Source organism: Nasonia vitripennis, chromosome 1, assembly GCF_009193385.2.
Source record: "Nasonia vitripennis strain AsymCx chromosome 1, Nvit_psr_1.1, whole genome shotgun sequence".
Taxonomy (NCBI): domain Eukaryota; kingdom Metazoa; phylum Arthropoda; class Insecta; order Hymenoptera; family Pteromalidae; genus Nasonia; species Nasonia vitripennis.
The window spans coordinates 23,165,360-23,180,156 of record NC_045757.1 but is presented as its reverse complement, the minus strand read 5'-3'; the positions used below and the strand labels follow the sequence as shown (position 1 = coordinate 23,180,156).

The 14,797-nt window shown below is 33.8% G+C and overlaps 3 protein-coding genes across 4 annotated transcripts; 1 reads left to right on the top strand and 2 right to left on the bottom strand.

Annotated features, from left to right (window-relative positions):
• The first annotated feature begins 2,267 nt into the window (after window positions 1-2,267).
• Window positions 2,268-9,463, top strand: LOC116415694. 2 transcript variants are annotated; one of them, XM_031920940.2, is made up of 9 exons: window positions 2,268-2,480; window positions 2,577-2,895; window positions 3,047-3,106; window positions 3,176-3,478; window positions 3,552-3,695; window positions 7,851-7,922; window positions 7,997-8,187; window positions 8,270-8,818; window positions 8,890-9,463. In XM_031920940.2, exons 7-9 carry the CDS (start codon window positions 8,004-8,006, stop codon window positions 8,892-8,894), a joined length of 738 nt encoding a protein of 245 aa, XP_031776800.1. In that variant the 5' UTR covers window positions 2,268-2,480; window positions 2,577-2,895; window positions 3,047-3,106; window positions 3,176-3,478; window positions 3,552-3,695; window positions 7,851-7,922; window positions 7,997-8,003; the 3' UTR covers window positions 8,895-9,463. The 2 variants fall into 2 exon arrangements, with proteins under 2 accessions (XP_031776800.1, XP_032453453.1); XM_032597562.1 differs by lacking the exons at window positions 2,268-2,480; window positions 2,577-2,895; window positions 3,047-3,106; window positions 3,176-3,478; window positions 3,552-3,695 and adding an exon at window positions 6,189-6,210 and having other exon boundaries at window positions 8,895-9,463.
• On the bottom strand, window positions 7,007-8,003 carry LOC107980514. The gene is made up of 2 exons (XM_016981191.3): window positions 7,646-8,003; window positions 7,007-7,568 (listed from the first exon to the last, which is right to left on the bottom strand). Exons 1-2 carry the CDS (start codon window positions 7,776-7,778, stop codon window positions 7,060-7,062), a joined length of 642 nt encoding a protein of 213 aa, XP_016836680.1. The 5' UTR covers window positions 7,779-8,003; the 3' UTR covers window positions 7,007-7,059.
• Window positions 9,155-10,961, bottom strand: LOC116415772. The gene is made up of 3 exons (XM_031920938.1): window positions 10,299-10,961; window positions 9,868-10,217; window positions 9,155-9,788 (listed from the first exon to the last, which is right to left on the bottom strand). The coding sequence occupies exons 1-3, from the start codon at window positions 10,643-10,645 to the stop codon at window positions 9,241-9,243; spliced, it is 1,245 nt and encodes a 414-aa protein (XP_031776798.1). The 5' UTR covers window positions 10,646-10,961; the 3' UTR covers window positions 9,155-9,240.
• Between the last annotated feature and the right edge of the window lie 3,836 nt (window positions 10,962-14,797).

Genomic DNA, 14,797 nt, shown 5'->3' with positions numbered 1-14,797 from the left:
CTTTGTGCGTGACCTCCGTGTCGTAGAGGTATGAGTGCAATAAATTCTAAATTATCAATTTTCTCATTTTAAGTTTTCAAATGTCGCCGTTTCGGCTTTCGATTTATTTCTCAACACTTCCATCGAACAGGCGTTGTCGCAATCATTTGAACATGTATACATTGTCTCAGCGTCACCCTCAACGCTATTAATCAATTTTACTTTATTCACTGTGCCTTTCGTGTCATTCACTCCTAGGGAATTCACAAAAGGTTCGTTATTTAATTCGAATTCATCAACATTTTCAGTCCCTTCCTCGTTTCGGGACTCCTTAATCAGATTTCCTCCGCCGTTCTCTAGACTCGGCTGAGTACTTGTGCCTGTCGGCTATATTCTTTGTATGTACGCGCAATTTACGACCGTGCCCATCTGTGGATCTAGTATCTCGTCTCTTGTCGTCGAATGGCTTGCATCTGGATAATTTCCAGCAAGATCTCGGGTTTCTTTCTTTGACTCGAAATTGACTCTACCGGGATTGACATTCAATGGAGGTTCAGTGCATGGGATTTGAGAGTTATTTTTAGCATTCTCTTCGGGGAGCCTTTCCGACACGACTCTCCAGTTTGCAGGATTTCCTAAATTCCATTGTTCGTCACCACCTTCGACGTTTTGAAGGAATGGCATATCATTTATAAAAGGATACTATACACTCGCTAATTCGAGGCAGTTTTTTTCATAGCAAATTTTTGCGCTCGTTTGTTGGAAAACTCGCTCCCCAATATATCCGCTTCTTTTATGGGAAATTCATCAGATACTACATGAAAATAAATGTTCAAACCGTCATAATTGACCGTTATGGTTCCTAATGTTTTTATCGATGCGGAGGTTATTCCTCTCAATAAAATTATTTCTTGTGAATTTATTGGCAGATAAATAGGGACGTGCGAAATTTTTAATAAATTGATTTCTTTTTCTATTTCTCGAAGGAGATTCGAGTAAACGACTACACTTTCCGTCGAACGCTGTTTGAGTTTGAGTTTAGCTAGTTCTCCCGAAACTTCGTGGTACGTCTTTGATGATCCGAAATTACTCTCAAAATTGAATGATTTCATCAATAGTTTTGAATTTTTGCCCCCTTGCGCATGCTAATGCATCGTCAAAAAGACGCATTCGAATAAGACGCGCACAGTCTTCTTGGTTTCCTTCGGGGAGAATATCTCGCGCTTCTGTGCAACCGTCGACAAACTGCGTTACTGATATATTCGACCCATTGAAACGGGGAATCAAATCGAGCGTGTCTTTTAAAGAGATTCCTTTTATTTGCAGCGCCATTTTTTTCTTATTATTCTCAATTTCACTTTCACTATTTTCTACGTTTATAGTTTCGTCAAATTTTAGATGCGTCTTCGAAGCAATTATTTGTAAAGGATTTATTATATTTCCAGTTGGCGTAGAGAACTGTTCGTTATTCTCTATGTAGTCGTGAGTGTCGTTAGGACTATCTTTAAATGCAGCAATTCCCCAAAAATTTGAGATCCGTCGGCAGACGTAGTCGTATACGTTAGAAGATTTGCCTCCCTTTCTAAGTTTCTCATCTAATTTGTCGATGTTCTCCGGACTCTGAAAATAGTCGTCTAAAACTTCCTTTTTCACATAGGGACTTAATTGAATTTTCAAGTGATTCGCGAATTTATTGCGTAATTCTTCTGCTTCTCGCGCGACTTCTTCTGTCGATTCTGCCAGGGACTGTTTTGATAATAACTCTATTTGCTTATTTACTTGTATTATTTCAAATTTCGTTACATTTTCGGGAATTTTTCTTTTTTCTTGCGATTCAGTATTAGTTTTGGTCGTATCAAGGGGCGCGATAGCGCCGCGCTGGCAAGAAAAAGTACGAAGTACAATTTGTCGACGGCGCAACCCTATATACTTTGAAATTGGGTTTTCTTAACCTTAAAAAAATCTCGACAGCATTTAAATCATTACTATTGCGCGTATGCGCCATCTGTTGGTATCTACTTGAATATATCAACCTAATCTTTCATGATTAAAAAGATTCATCCAGAAATATTAAGTTATTAACTTAATATTGCAAGTTGAAAATTTGCTCGGTATATTTCTTTTCGTTCAGAGTTTCCATCCTCTCCCGATTTTTTTCGTCTCCTCCGGTCACGCGACTTCCGGTGAGTATTATATTAGGTATTATACACCAGTGGTTAAAGTGGTTCATCTGCTTGACCGACATTCGTCTGCTACTCGGCGACACACGCGATTATATGCATATAAGGCCGATTCCACATAAGTGCTGTGGCGTGCTGTGACGTGCTGTGCGTTGCTTTTTTGTGCTGTCTCGTGCGTTCATTTTAGAGCAGTGAGAAACGTATCTATATACAATGTATTCTATGCATGAGCAGGACTGTCGATACGTGGCAACATTGCAGAGTAACCGACTTTGTGCTCCGAAACAGCGTTCCTGCTCCGATTTGAGGTTTGGCAAAAAGGTTGGTAATTAAGTTAATAAATAAATTATATAAGTTATTAATTCAAAATATTTACTTACTTGATCGTCATTACTTTTGGCTGATTTTGTTTTGCAGCTCAATTGTAATGTTAAAAAAGCAAGTACATGGCTTGGATTTTATAAAAATTGAAGGAAGAAAAAAAGAACAAGAAGATACATTTATCTAAAAACGTGGCAGTCATCATGGAGCATCAAAAAGGTTTCTTGACTCATCATCATCAAATCATTGGTTTTATATTAAGGAGTACTTCAAGTTCGGCGAGATCGAGAGCGTGTTCATCAAGATAAACTCCTACACTGGTGTCTCCAGAGGATTTCCCTTTATGGTTTTTCAGAACCTCAAGACCATCGACAAGCTGCTTGCTACTGGCGATCACTACGTCAACAAGCGTAAGGTTTGTTGGAATCATCCTATCCCACTTGATCAGGTTCTTTAAATAAAATTTATTTACAAGTTCAATCTTTCTCGTTATTACATTCTTTGTTTGAAACTTCCTTTTGCATGTATACAAACATGAATTGTTTTTGTAATTTCCAAAATTGCAGCTTTTCATGGAAAAGCTGCTCTTGTAATGCTCGTTCTCGTCAAAACGCAATTATGTAACTGTAAGTGACTGCAACAAATTACAAGTATAGAAGTTCAATTTTGTTTTGATTTTTGACTCAATTTTCTAGCCTCGAGGAAAAGCCAATGCAAATGCACTAAAGGCAGTGAAAGGTATTGTGAATTGTCAATACAGTACCGCTGTATTAAGTTTTGGTGCTGGTAAGAGAAAAAAGAAACCTTGCAGAGACAGGAAATCACAAGAAAGATCTCAACAGTTATGACATGCCATGGAAGCTATTATAAATTTGGAACTATTTACCACATTCCAGATAGATGTGTTTGTAGAATTTCTACGGGTTGATGGTAGTGACTTTTGTGTAGCTCTTAATGCTGCAACTCTGGCTCTAATTGATGCTGGAATTCCAATCAAGGTAATCTTAGTAGAACATATCTTCATTAACCATAACTCTTGACAATAATTATTAACAGCTGTTTTTGCTCTAGGATCGATCGGTTGCTCAGTAACAGTTTCAGCTAGTATCTTAGAAGATGATGATGACAGTGGTGAAGGAACAGGAATCTTGGATGCAAATTGGATAGAGGAGTGCACTCCCGGAGTAACTTTATTGAATGAACATAGAAAATTAGGTGAGTTTGTGAATTTTATATCTATTTTTATTGAAATTTTCGACTTAAGTTGTTGATGGTTATAATGGTATACCAAATTTTGTCGTTACACAAGAAATGAAATGAAAACACTAATATTATGGTTATATATATTTCTAAAATATTTACTTTAATAAGAGAAAGTCATGTTACAACAATTCTAGGGGTGTGGCAATGTTCTGAAGATTTTACTTCATCGTAGTCCATATTTGATTCCTTATTTCATCCGTTACTAACTTGTTCCATAATTTTGTTACTTCAATTTCTGATATTAAATATGGTCGATGGCTTCGAAGGACATTTAATTGTTGGATCATTGGTGAATATATACAGGGTGAGTCATTTTAATCTTTAATCTCAATTATCTCGTTGGCAAAGCATGCCAGCGAAAAAAGTTTCGAGTAAAAGTTTTAGGATTTTTCCCTGGCTATCTGATGATGACCTTGACAATGTCATTGAGCGTGACCTTCAAGGTCATTTGAAGGTCAAGTCGATTTTTTCAAATAGAAACTCCTACTTTTGGCACCAGAAATGGAAAGAGCGGGAAATTTTACGTTTGAATATGACCTTGCCTTGACCTTGAATTCAATGGTCAAGGTCATTGGTCATGCCGATAACAGTACAACTGGTTAGCTGAACTCGAATGCATTCAAAGTAATTCCATTAATTTGTATTAGTGTCAATTTTCAAAATTCTTGATGTAGTTAAGTCATTCCATTATTTTGTATTAGTGTCAATTTTCAAAATTCTTGATGTAGTTAAGTCATTCCATTATTTTGTATTAGTGTCAATTTTTGAGAGTGAACTACTCTTAACAGTTATGTAGATAGCAAATTAGTGCAGAAAAGCTTAATCGTGTTTTTTACTTCTTGTAAATCGATAATTATTATTGAAAAATATCTGTTTCCCTGTTTACTGGTCTGTAACAAATTATTTTGATTTTGATCGTGGCTGATTATGGTCCCAACGAAATCGTTGATATGATCATGATTTTGGGAAAAAGTCGAAATAATTATGCAGCAGCTGCCAGACTTTATGCTGAACGCTATCCCAATAGGAGACACCCAAGTAATGTTACTATTCAAACCTTAACTCAGAGAGCTCGAAATGGAGCTTTTGTTCGTCAACGCCGTCATCATGAATACGACGAAAACGATCCTCGTGTTCTTACCATTCTAGCGATTATTCATCTTGATCCTCACATTAGTACTCGACAAATAGAAAGAGAAATAGGTATACCTCAATCAACAGCATCCCGAATATTGAGAGTGAGAAGATATCATCCTTATCACATAACATTAACACAACAGTTAACTCCAAATGATATGATTTTGCAAGTACGTTTTTGTCGATGGGCAATACGAATGATTCAACAAGATCAAGACTTTTTCAGGCACGTTCTTTTTTCAGATGAATCAACATTCAGAAACACTGGAGAATTGAATAGACATAATTGCCATTATTGGTCAGATGAAAATCCTCATTGGTTCAGGCCCATAGACAATCAACACCGCTGGAGTGTTATGGTCTGGTGTGGAATCATCAATGGCTATTTGATTGGTCCTTATTTCTTTGAAGAGAACGTGAATGGGGTAAACTTTTTGAGATTACTTCGAGACATTTTACCTGAATTACTAGAAAATGTAGACCTAGCCACAAGGCTAAGAATGTGGATCCAATTAGATGGAGCACCACCACATTATGCACGCATTGTTCGTGATTATTTAAACACCCGCTACAGTGGCAGGTGGATTGGGCGAGGTGGCCCAGTTGCCTGGCCCCCTCGTTCACCTGATTTAACCCCTCCCGATTTTTACTTATGGGGATATCTTAAGAATGTTGTTTATGCTCAACGGCCAACAACGCGAGATAATATGATCGAACGCATTCGTACAGCTTGTGCAGCAATCCCTCGAGATGTTCTACTTAGAACCATAAGACAATTCAGAGCTTGACTTGATCTTTGCATCCAACAAAACGGCGGTAATTTCGAACAAATAATCAATGGTTAACTCCAGTTAACATTCCATAAAAATACCAAAAAAATAACAAAAAGGGAAAAAACAAAAAAAAAAACAAATAAAAAAAAATACAAAAAAAAATAAAACAAAAAATGGGATGCTAAATCCTTTTGACAACCTCCTCGATGGTGCATCCTGGGTTCGGCTGATGTCAAAGGTAATTTCCGCACAAAAGATGATTTGTTTCCAAAATCACATGTTCGAACGTAAAATTTCCGGCTCTTTCCATTTCTGGTGCCAAAAGTAGGGGTTTCTATTTGAAAAAATCGACTTGACCTTCAAATAACCTTGAAGGTCATGCTCAATGACATTGTCAAGGTCATCATCAGATAGCCAGGGAGAAATCCTAAAACTTTTACCCGAAACTTTTTTCGCTAGCATGCTTTGCCAACGAGATAATTGTGATTAAAGATTAAAATGACTCACCCTGTATAATGAATCGGATTGAAGTGTTCAGGCCACATTGCTCTGTAGAGGTATGAATGTCTGCTTGTCCAGTTGTTGATTTCTTGATTGTTAGTATAGTCATTGTTATCTTCAATTATTCCAATAACAGCATCTTCTGGTCGTTTTATTGACCTAATCAATGTTTCTATGGTATATTGGTAATCATTGGTTTCATTATACATCTTAACAATTCCATGTCTATCGGTGGATAACCACATGCAATAGCGATCAGTGTGGTCATCTCCCATATATATTTTCACTTCTCGCATAGCCACTTTTAAAAATCTTGAACTTTCAGATTTAAATATATAGTTGAAAGTAAACTGCATTTTTTCATGCAATCTTTCCTCTGGGAACACGCGTCGCCGCATTATTCCTGACAACTGTCTTTGTGTGATCATAATTTTTCCAATACTAGAATTACTTTTTATTTAATTTAAATTCTGTCAGAATGGGTTTTTTTATGCAATACGTAAATCAACATACAAAATTGTTTAGAAATAGCGTCATATATTAAATGTATGCTTAAAAACTAATCAGCAATTAACGAAATATAATAATGGCCGTGTGTTAGGTATAATAATAAGAATGAGAAAGAAAGAAGACAAGGAAGAGGGGATGGCGGGAAATCTTTACTAATAAAACAAAGAAGGAAGGAGCGAAAGGGGGGGGGGGGGAGGATAACGGAAACTGTAGACGAAAAAATTTTCAGTTACGGGTTTTTAAAATCTTTTTGAGAACAGTATTATTTACTTGAAATTATATTCAAAATCTAGGGTATCTATTAAAAATAATCTATTAGGATAAATATTAAAGAAAGTTCAATTAATTATCTAAAACGTTTTATTGATATCAAATCGAAAAATACATTTTTTAAATCATGTTTGTTTTTGTTTAAAATCATTTATTGAAGCCATGATTATTCTGCAACATTTAAATTTTTTATTTTCTGGAATCTGTTTAAAGCCTTTACTTATTAAGAGCATATAACATTGAATGGCCTTTTCTTTCTCGCTATTTTCTACATTGGTACTTCTTACTTTGTCTTCTACTGCTTCCAACATTTTTGCATTATCATCAAGTATTTTTTGCATATCACTAATAACCTTTTCTGTATCAGATTTAGAAGTTTTCTTTTTATTAAATTTATTTTGGTCGATTGTATTTTCTGGATTTTTTTGTTGAGGTTTCAATGTATCGGCATCACTAGCTAATTGTGGAAGGTGCCCAATAAATGGTAGAATCCAAATCATGCTGTCGTAGAACTGCCATTTTACTTTTTCAGTATTTTCTTTTCCTGAGCCTGATGGACAATACTGTTTAATAAGATTGTGCTGCTCTTTAAATTTAATTACTAAATTCTGCCATATCTTGATGATTGCTTCTACTACAAAAGAATATTATTGGTTTGTGTGTTTAACGACATAATTTGAATAAATAAAAAATAGGACTTTGGATTTTTACCTGATAATTTTTCTCCAAAAATTTCTAATATAGTATTGGATATGTGTTCAAGATGATTTTTTCTTGCGTCACGAAATTCCGTGTGATATTCTTCTAAAGATTTATCATATAATGTCGGCCGTGATCTTACCATATCTATAATCAATTCTTCGATGTTGAAATCATAATAATCATCTTCTGCCACTGCTATTTTATATTTTTACAGAACACCTGAACTATACTAAACCGACAATGTAACAACTACCAGCAGTACAGTTGGAGACGTCTATTCATACTGGTATGTTTATTGTGATCTAACCTAACCTCAGCTTATTAACAATCGCGCGTTAAAACGCTATTTCTATTCAACAGGTCCACCATGGCAGAGAGAAAAAATAAATCTGAAAGTATCCCACCTAAGAAATTAGTTGCATTAGTGAAAGGTTATCCTTGCTTATATGACAGAAATAATCATGACTATAATGATAATAGAAAAAAACATGAATGTTTCAATGAAATAGCAAATTCTTTGAACAACAGCAGCGGATCGAAAAGTTTTACTGGTAATAAAGTATAAACACTTTTATGACGAACAAACATTGCTATAAGCAATATATAATATACATTCCATTTTTATTTTTATAGGTGATTGCGTTAAAAGTAAATGGGAATCTTTAAGAAGATCATATTCAAGAGGAACAAATACAAATTCCAACACAAATGGATATTATTTGGCGAAGGAAATGGATTTTCTAGCCCCTCACATGAAAAAAAAGAAGGTAGAAAAGGACAAGGAGGTTGATGAAGTCGTTGGTGAAGATCTACATTATGAAGACGTTTTAAGAGTCATGAAATACAAAAATGAAACTGCTGTGAAAATTGAGCCATCAACAAATACGAACATTAAAGAAAACTTACAAATTGAAACTGCAGGCATAAAGGACAATATACCAGCTCCAAGTACATCGTATGTAAAGAAAAAGAACGTACTTGAAAATTTAGAAAATCAATGTCTAAAAGTAGCTACTGCTGGAATGAAAGAAATTACGAATTTGATGAATTCAGATACTAATAGTTCCACTAATGACAATTGTTATTTACTACCTATCGAAGAAGCCTTAAAGGATATTTCTCCTGGTGATCTGTTATCTTGCACAAACGAAATTCTTTGCATTATTGATACATTTTTACCCGGTAACAGGCTATTTCTATTGATGTTATTAACTATATAAATAATGAATTTTTAATTACATATATTTTTACAGATTAGATACCATAACAAGAAGACATTTTTCAATCAAATCAATCATAATACAATTTTTTGGATAATTTTTGTAATTTTATTTTAGTTAAAAGTAAAATCGAGACTATGTTCCATTTTATAACGTACATTGAATAATAAAATTAGATTTTCTTTTATACACTTTCAGAATTACTTGTAAATTTAGTTGTGATCAATTAATTAACCAAATATTTTCATATTTAATGATATAACATTCTTCTAATTAATATGATGTATAAACAGAATAATAATGTTGAAATTTTTATTGTGTAATAAATTAATCTACAAGATACAAGTTTACAAATACAGATTATGTATAACTGCAAATGTAATATCAGATATACTGATATTGCCATGGAATGGATCCTACGTCGGAGACAAAATATTCAGCAAAACGATTCCGAATGATAGCAGGGGCATCTCTTGGCAATCCTTGAATTTGTTGAGCATAATCATCATCCTCTCTTCTTCTGTTGTTAGCATTATGCATATTATTCAAATGTGGTCGATTTCTTGTTATAATATAATTATGCAAACAAATACAAGCAGCAACTATATTGTTTGTGGTTTTCAATTTAAAATTTAATGCACGATTTAAAACTCGCCATTTTGCGCATAGGATGCCAAAAGCGCATTCTATTGTAAATCTGGCCCGGCTTAGCCTATAATTGAAGATCCTTTGGGTGACGCTATTGATACATCTTCTGCTGAATGGTTTCATTAGGTGATGACCAAGGGGGAATATTTCATCTCCTACTAATGTAAATGGCATTCGGATATTTGTATTTATCAAACACCTAGAATTAGGTATATTTAATTCATTGTTAAATAACTTTCTTGAGAAATCTGTTGCGGCAAAAACACTAGCATCGTTAAATGAACCTGTAAAACAAGTAAAATGTTCGCTATGTATTCAAATAACTAGAATAAATATCCATTAATAATAATATAATATTGTTACCGCAGTCTCCAACACTGAACCAGATAAATCTGGAGTGTGCATCACTTACAGCCATAAGGTTTACACTTTCAAAATTCTTATAATTATGAAAAAGGCTACCTCCATGAGCTGGTCTGTTTATTTCTATGTGTTTTCCATCGAGAGCCCCAATGCAATTAGGAAAATTCCATTTTTCTTCAAAATCCTGTGCTATTTGAAGCCATTCAGCTTCGTCTGGGGGTTTCACATATATATTTAACAGAGTTGTCTGTATGATATTGCACGTTTCAGCAATAATATCGTACATTGTTGACTTCCCAACTCTAAAATACATGGCTTCACTGGAAACACTTCCTCCATGTCCTAAGTAACTATATGATTAAACATAAATAATATTTAATATACATTGTTTTTTAAGTTTTATTATTAATAAATATGTATTAATAACTCACTGTAGTGTTATTGCTAAACGTATTTCTGGAGGAATTGGTGGTCTTCGACAAACCTGCTTTTGCAAACGTTCACTAACTAAGTAGATTAAGTCATAAAAATTCTGTACACTCATACGGGTAAATTCATAGAACTCTTCACCATTTCTTAGTTTAAAATAATTGAATAATAATTCATATGCTCCTACAAGATTTCTCACATCAGGATATAAATGTGGTTTCACCCACCACCTTCTTAGTATTATTTTCTTTTTGAGCAATTTCAATTTTTTTATGTTAATTAACGTTCTCAATAATAATTGTTGTACCAACAAACACTTTCGCACTTTTTCTAATTTTTCAATCTGCATTGTTGTTATTGATCACAAGGCTAATTAACGTTTCTTTCAAGACCCGTTTTGAAAAAAAGTCACGCTTTTTTGTTAAATAGAAACTTTCTTTCTTGAAATAATAATAAATAAATAATAATAATCGGTTTTAACCCATGTGTTATACTGAACGAAAACTTTTCAAAACGGAAGCAACGTTGCCACGTATCGACAGTCATGCATATAAAACATTGTAGAGATACGTTTCTCACTGCTCCAAAATGAACGCACGAGACAGCACAAAAAAGCAACGAACAGCACGTCACAGCACGCCACAGCACTTATGTGGAATCGGCCTAATAATGCTATTGCCCTTCCCACATAGCAGCGTGCGTTCGCGTACGACCGCGTGCGGCTGCGTTGAAATCGCAACTGAAAATCTAGTGATTTTCATTGCATCCAACAGAAGTAAAAGTTGCACGTTTCTGGAGGTATCGAGTGAACAAACTTTTTCCACACATAACCTACAAATGTAAGAATGTTATTATTCCCATCCATATTTTTAGAATAAAGTTTTTGGACGGACAAAAGTGATGGGATAACCCAGGGTTATCCCACAACTTTTGTCCGTCCAAAAACTTTATTCTAACCTACAAATGTATAGTTGTATTTTGGAGCAATATTGTTTTGAAAAAGTACATCCTCCAAATTAAAATTAAAGGTAAATAACTTTATTTATTAGTCATAGTTAAATTGTGTGTCTCAGGTTGAATCCAAAGTATGCAATTTATATGGTAAAATATGTAAATAGAAAAAATTAAAATCATATTTCAGAAAAATGGAGAGATTGGCTATTCAAGTAATTGAAGTAGCTTTAGATTATATATTGTACATTCAAGAAATTAATGGAAGGAGAAGATTAAGGAGGTGGTGGAACAAACCACGTATACGTTATAATTATTTAACAGAATACAGTGGATATGAAAGAGTTTTTCAATATTTTCGACTGAATGATGAAGAGGATTTCCAGAGATTTACAAGGATGAATATTGAGGTATTTACGATACTGTATGAACTAGTTGAAATTAGGCTGATAAAAAGAAGCATGCGACCATCATTGCCACCAGAATTACGTCTAGCATTAACATTGAAGTGAGTTTATAAAAAATGTATCCCAAGTCCTTTTTTTAAGTTCAAATTTAATTTGTTAACAAATATATCTTCTGTTTTAGTTATTTAGCTTATGACGATGCAGCGAAGACAATCAGTTTGTTTTATGACATTGGTCTATCAACAGTAGAAATTGTCATTAAAGAAGTTTGCCGTATGTTGTACGAGGTACTTGGACTTCTCTGCTTACGTCTGCCAACAGTTGAGGAGTTCCAAAATATTGCTAATGGATTTATGAATCAACTGCAAGATTAAAAAGTCACTCAATAGTGGAAGTCTTTTTTGGAACTACAAAAAATGGTATAGTCTAGTACTAATGACATGCTGTGATGCTGATAAGCGCTTTATCTGGGCTAATGTTGGAGATTTTGGTAACATTATATTTTGGAATAATCTCTGATATCTAAATTTGTTCTCTAATGTTTTATCATTTTAAATTTTTGCAGGCTCAAATAATGATGCAGGTATTTTTGCACACAGCGATTTAGGGATCGCTCTTGCAAATGGAAATGTTAATGTTCCACAAGGACAATTATTACCTGGTACTAACGTTAACTGCCCTTTCTTTTTAATTGGAGATGATGGATTCCCGCTAAAAGAATATTTAATGAATTTTCTTCGCTTTTCTCTTCAAATATCAGAGGTTGAGGCAAAACCTGTAGGTCTTTACAATCCTTCTTCGTTAGCAGTCAACTTCTCAAATACAGTATATTCATATCCCTTAAGAATTTCAAGTTCTTCTGTATCAGATAAACATAAAACTTCATCATCCACTGTTGTGTCAGCATTTACGTTGGAATCAACAGTTGTATCGGAATGGACAGTCATTGTTGGCAAAGAGAAAACGTGCATCAAGATAATTCTGCAAGTAATCTGAAGAGTCAGAATCTCTTGATTCATCGTGTTTCGCTTCTATAATTGGTTCAGCTAGGTTTGCATGTACAATCTCTGGATCTACTGGTTCCTCGGTATTCCCCATTAGTTGATTGTAACATCTCAATATTATTTCATTCCTATTGAGGGTATGAAAAGTATCAGCATTCTTGTGAGAAATGTAGTCTTCTAAAAATATCATGTGCTCATAAAAATCTTGCTGAGCATTACTGATACGCTCGCCCAATGTCTTCTTCAAGTTTAATTTTACAAACTGTGTCCTCATATTCCTCCAGATTTTCTTCAATTCAGCATCTAAAAATAAAAATTAATCGATAAGTATTCCAGGGTTTCTGTTATAATTATAGGAAATAGGAAATAGTATTATTTTTCTTACTCCTTTGAACAATATTGTGACTTTTTTGCAGCTCTGAGGAAACGGAACCAAAAAAGTTAATATCTTGTCCACTCTTGTGTTCAACTCGGTTATCATCATATAAGTACTTGAAATCGTCTGATTCAATAAGTTTTTTTACGATCGTCTTTTTGATGATGTCGAAATCCATTTTAAGGTTATATGCGTAATCTGTAAAAAAGCGAGTTAAAATTATTGTCTACTAGCAGATAAAATATTAAAAACTACAGCAGCAATATTAGACAATTACAATATTTAATGTAATACTAGCGCGATTTAATTCGCTTCTAACGTTGCTTGGAATATTATAATCTTTGTTAAGATCATGTACAGTATACAATATACTTTGTTTATAATTTGCAGTATTCGTTTTTTTTAGTTTTGTTTAATTTTATTGGCTTTAAGTACTTTACATTGCCCTATTTTACATGATGTGTGTATAATACAATAGTTTAATACTTTGGCGAGTATAATACATCTTTAATCGTTACATGTATAGTAGTACCTTCGAGTTGGCACCAAATTTAAATTTTACATTCAATATTGTCGATAAACTCTCCTAAAACATACAAAATATTCTTTTCTTTTATAGCTAATAGGTTTATCACAGAGAAAGGGCCTGTTTGGCACTCTTTTCTTAATTCTTTTAACATTTTTTCCCTTTGTTCATTAAATAAATTACAATTCCAAAAAATGTGTTCTATCGTATCAATTGCTTCACCACATTTACATTTGTCTGTGTCTGTTATCTTATGTTTAAATAAACTCGAGTTGAGAGAACTATGACCACATCTTATTCTGTTAAACGAAACTATAGCTTTTCTGGATAACCTTGTATTGTTAAACCAAGGTTTATTACCTTCAATATCACCAAAATTTTCGAAGTAAAAAATTCCTTTCTTTTTTCCTAAATTAGTAATTATATCTTGGTTCTCTTTTTTACATGTTTCCTTAATATTTGCAAAGAAGTCTGAGTAAGGTATTGGGTCGTTTAGAAGTTTTCCATCAATTGCAGCATTCTTAGCCATTTTATCTACAGTTTCATTCCCTTTAATGCCCGCATGAGCTGGGATCCAAACTAATTTAATTTTAACATTTTCTTCAGCTCGAGAAGCAAGTTTCTGTCTAAGCTCTGCAATTAATGGAGAACACCTATTTTTATTATTTGCTAAAGCTAATAAGGCACTTTGTGAATCAGAGAACACAAGGAATTCACACTCTCGTTCAACTGTGATTTTATCTATTACATTTATAAGTGCTTTACATTCAGCCGTATATATTGATGCTTTATCAAGTATTTTAAAGGCACTGTTAAAGTCTTGATCTTCACTCCATATGGCGAAGCCTACAGATGATGCATTGTTCTCATTTAATTTAGATCCATCAGTAAAAATATGGATTAAGTTTGGTTTTACTGGGAATAGGCTGTCGAATTTACTGTTTGGAACTTTGGAATTACTTATCTTTTACCGCTATTCAAATCAATATTTGGCATATATAAAGAGTGTTCAAATCCTTCATTCTAATATTTAGATACGGAATTTTTGATTCTGCAGCCATTACATTAATCGGCGTGCTCATCCTATAGCCGAGTGCAATTCTAATTGCCGTATTTTGTATTTTCTGTAATTTGTTGAAATCCGAGATTGAACATGGTGAGATGAGGAATCCACCATACTCTATTCTTGATCTTATTAAAGCTATATATAAATGCAAAAGGGATGATGGGTCCGCTC

Bases quoted from the DNA above. Each gene is read 5' to 3' on its own strand.
- LOC107980514 (XM_016981191.3), bottom strand. From the start codon at position 7,778: ATGGTAAGATCACGGCCGACATTATATGATAAATCTTTAGAAGAATAT. The intron at 7,569-7,645 runs GTAAAAATCCAA...ATTCTTTTGTAG, and splicing joins TTTTGGAGAAAAATTATCAG to TAGAAGCAATCATCAAGATA.
- LOC116415694 (XM_032597562.1), top strand. From the start codon at position 8,004: ATGGCAGAGAGAAAAAATAAATCTGAAAGTATCCCACCTAAGAAATTA. The intron at 8,188-8,269 runs GTAATAAAGTAT...TTATTTTTATAG, and splicing joins CGGATCGAAAAGTTTTACTG to GTGATTGCGTTAAAAGTAAA. The intron at 8,819-8,894 runs GTAACAGGCTAT...TTTACAGATTAG, and splicing joins TATTGATACATTTTTACCCG to ATACCATAACAAGAAGACAT.
- LOC116415772 (XM_031920938.1), bottom strand. From the start codon at position 10,645: ATGCAGATTGAAAAATTAGAAAAAGTGCGAAAGTGTTTGTTGGTACAA. The intron at 10,218-10,298 runs GTGAGTTATTAA...TTAATCATATAG, and splicing joins CGTTTAGCAATAACACTACA to TTACTTAGGACATGGAGGAA. The intron at 9,789-9,867 runs GTAACAATATTA...CTTGTTTTACAG, and splicing joins GTTCAGTGTTGGAGACTGCG to GTTCATTTAACGATGCTAGT.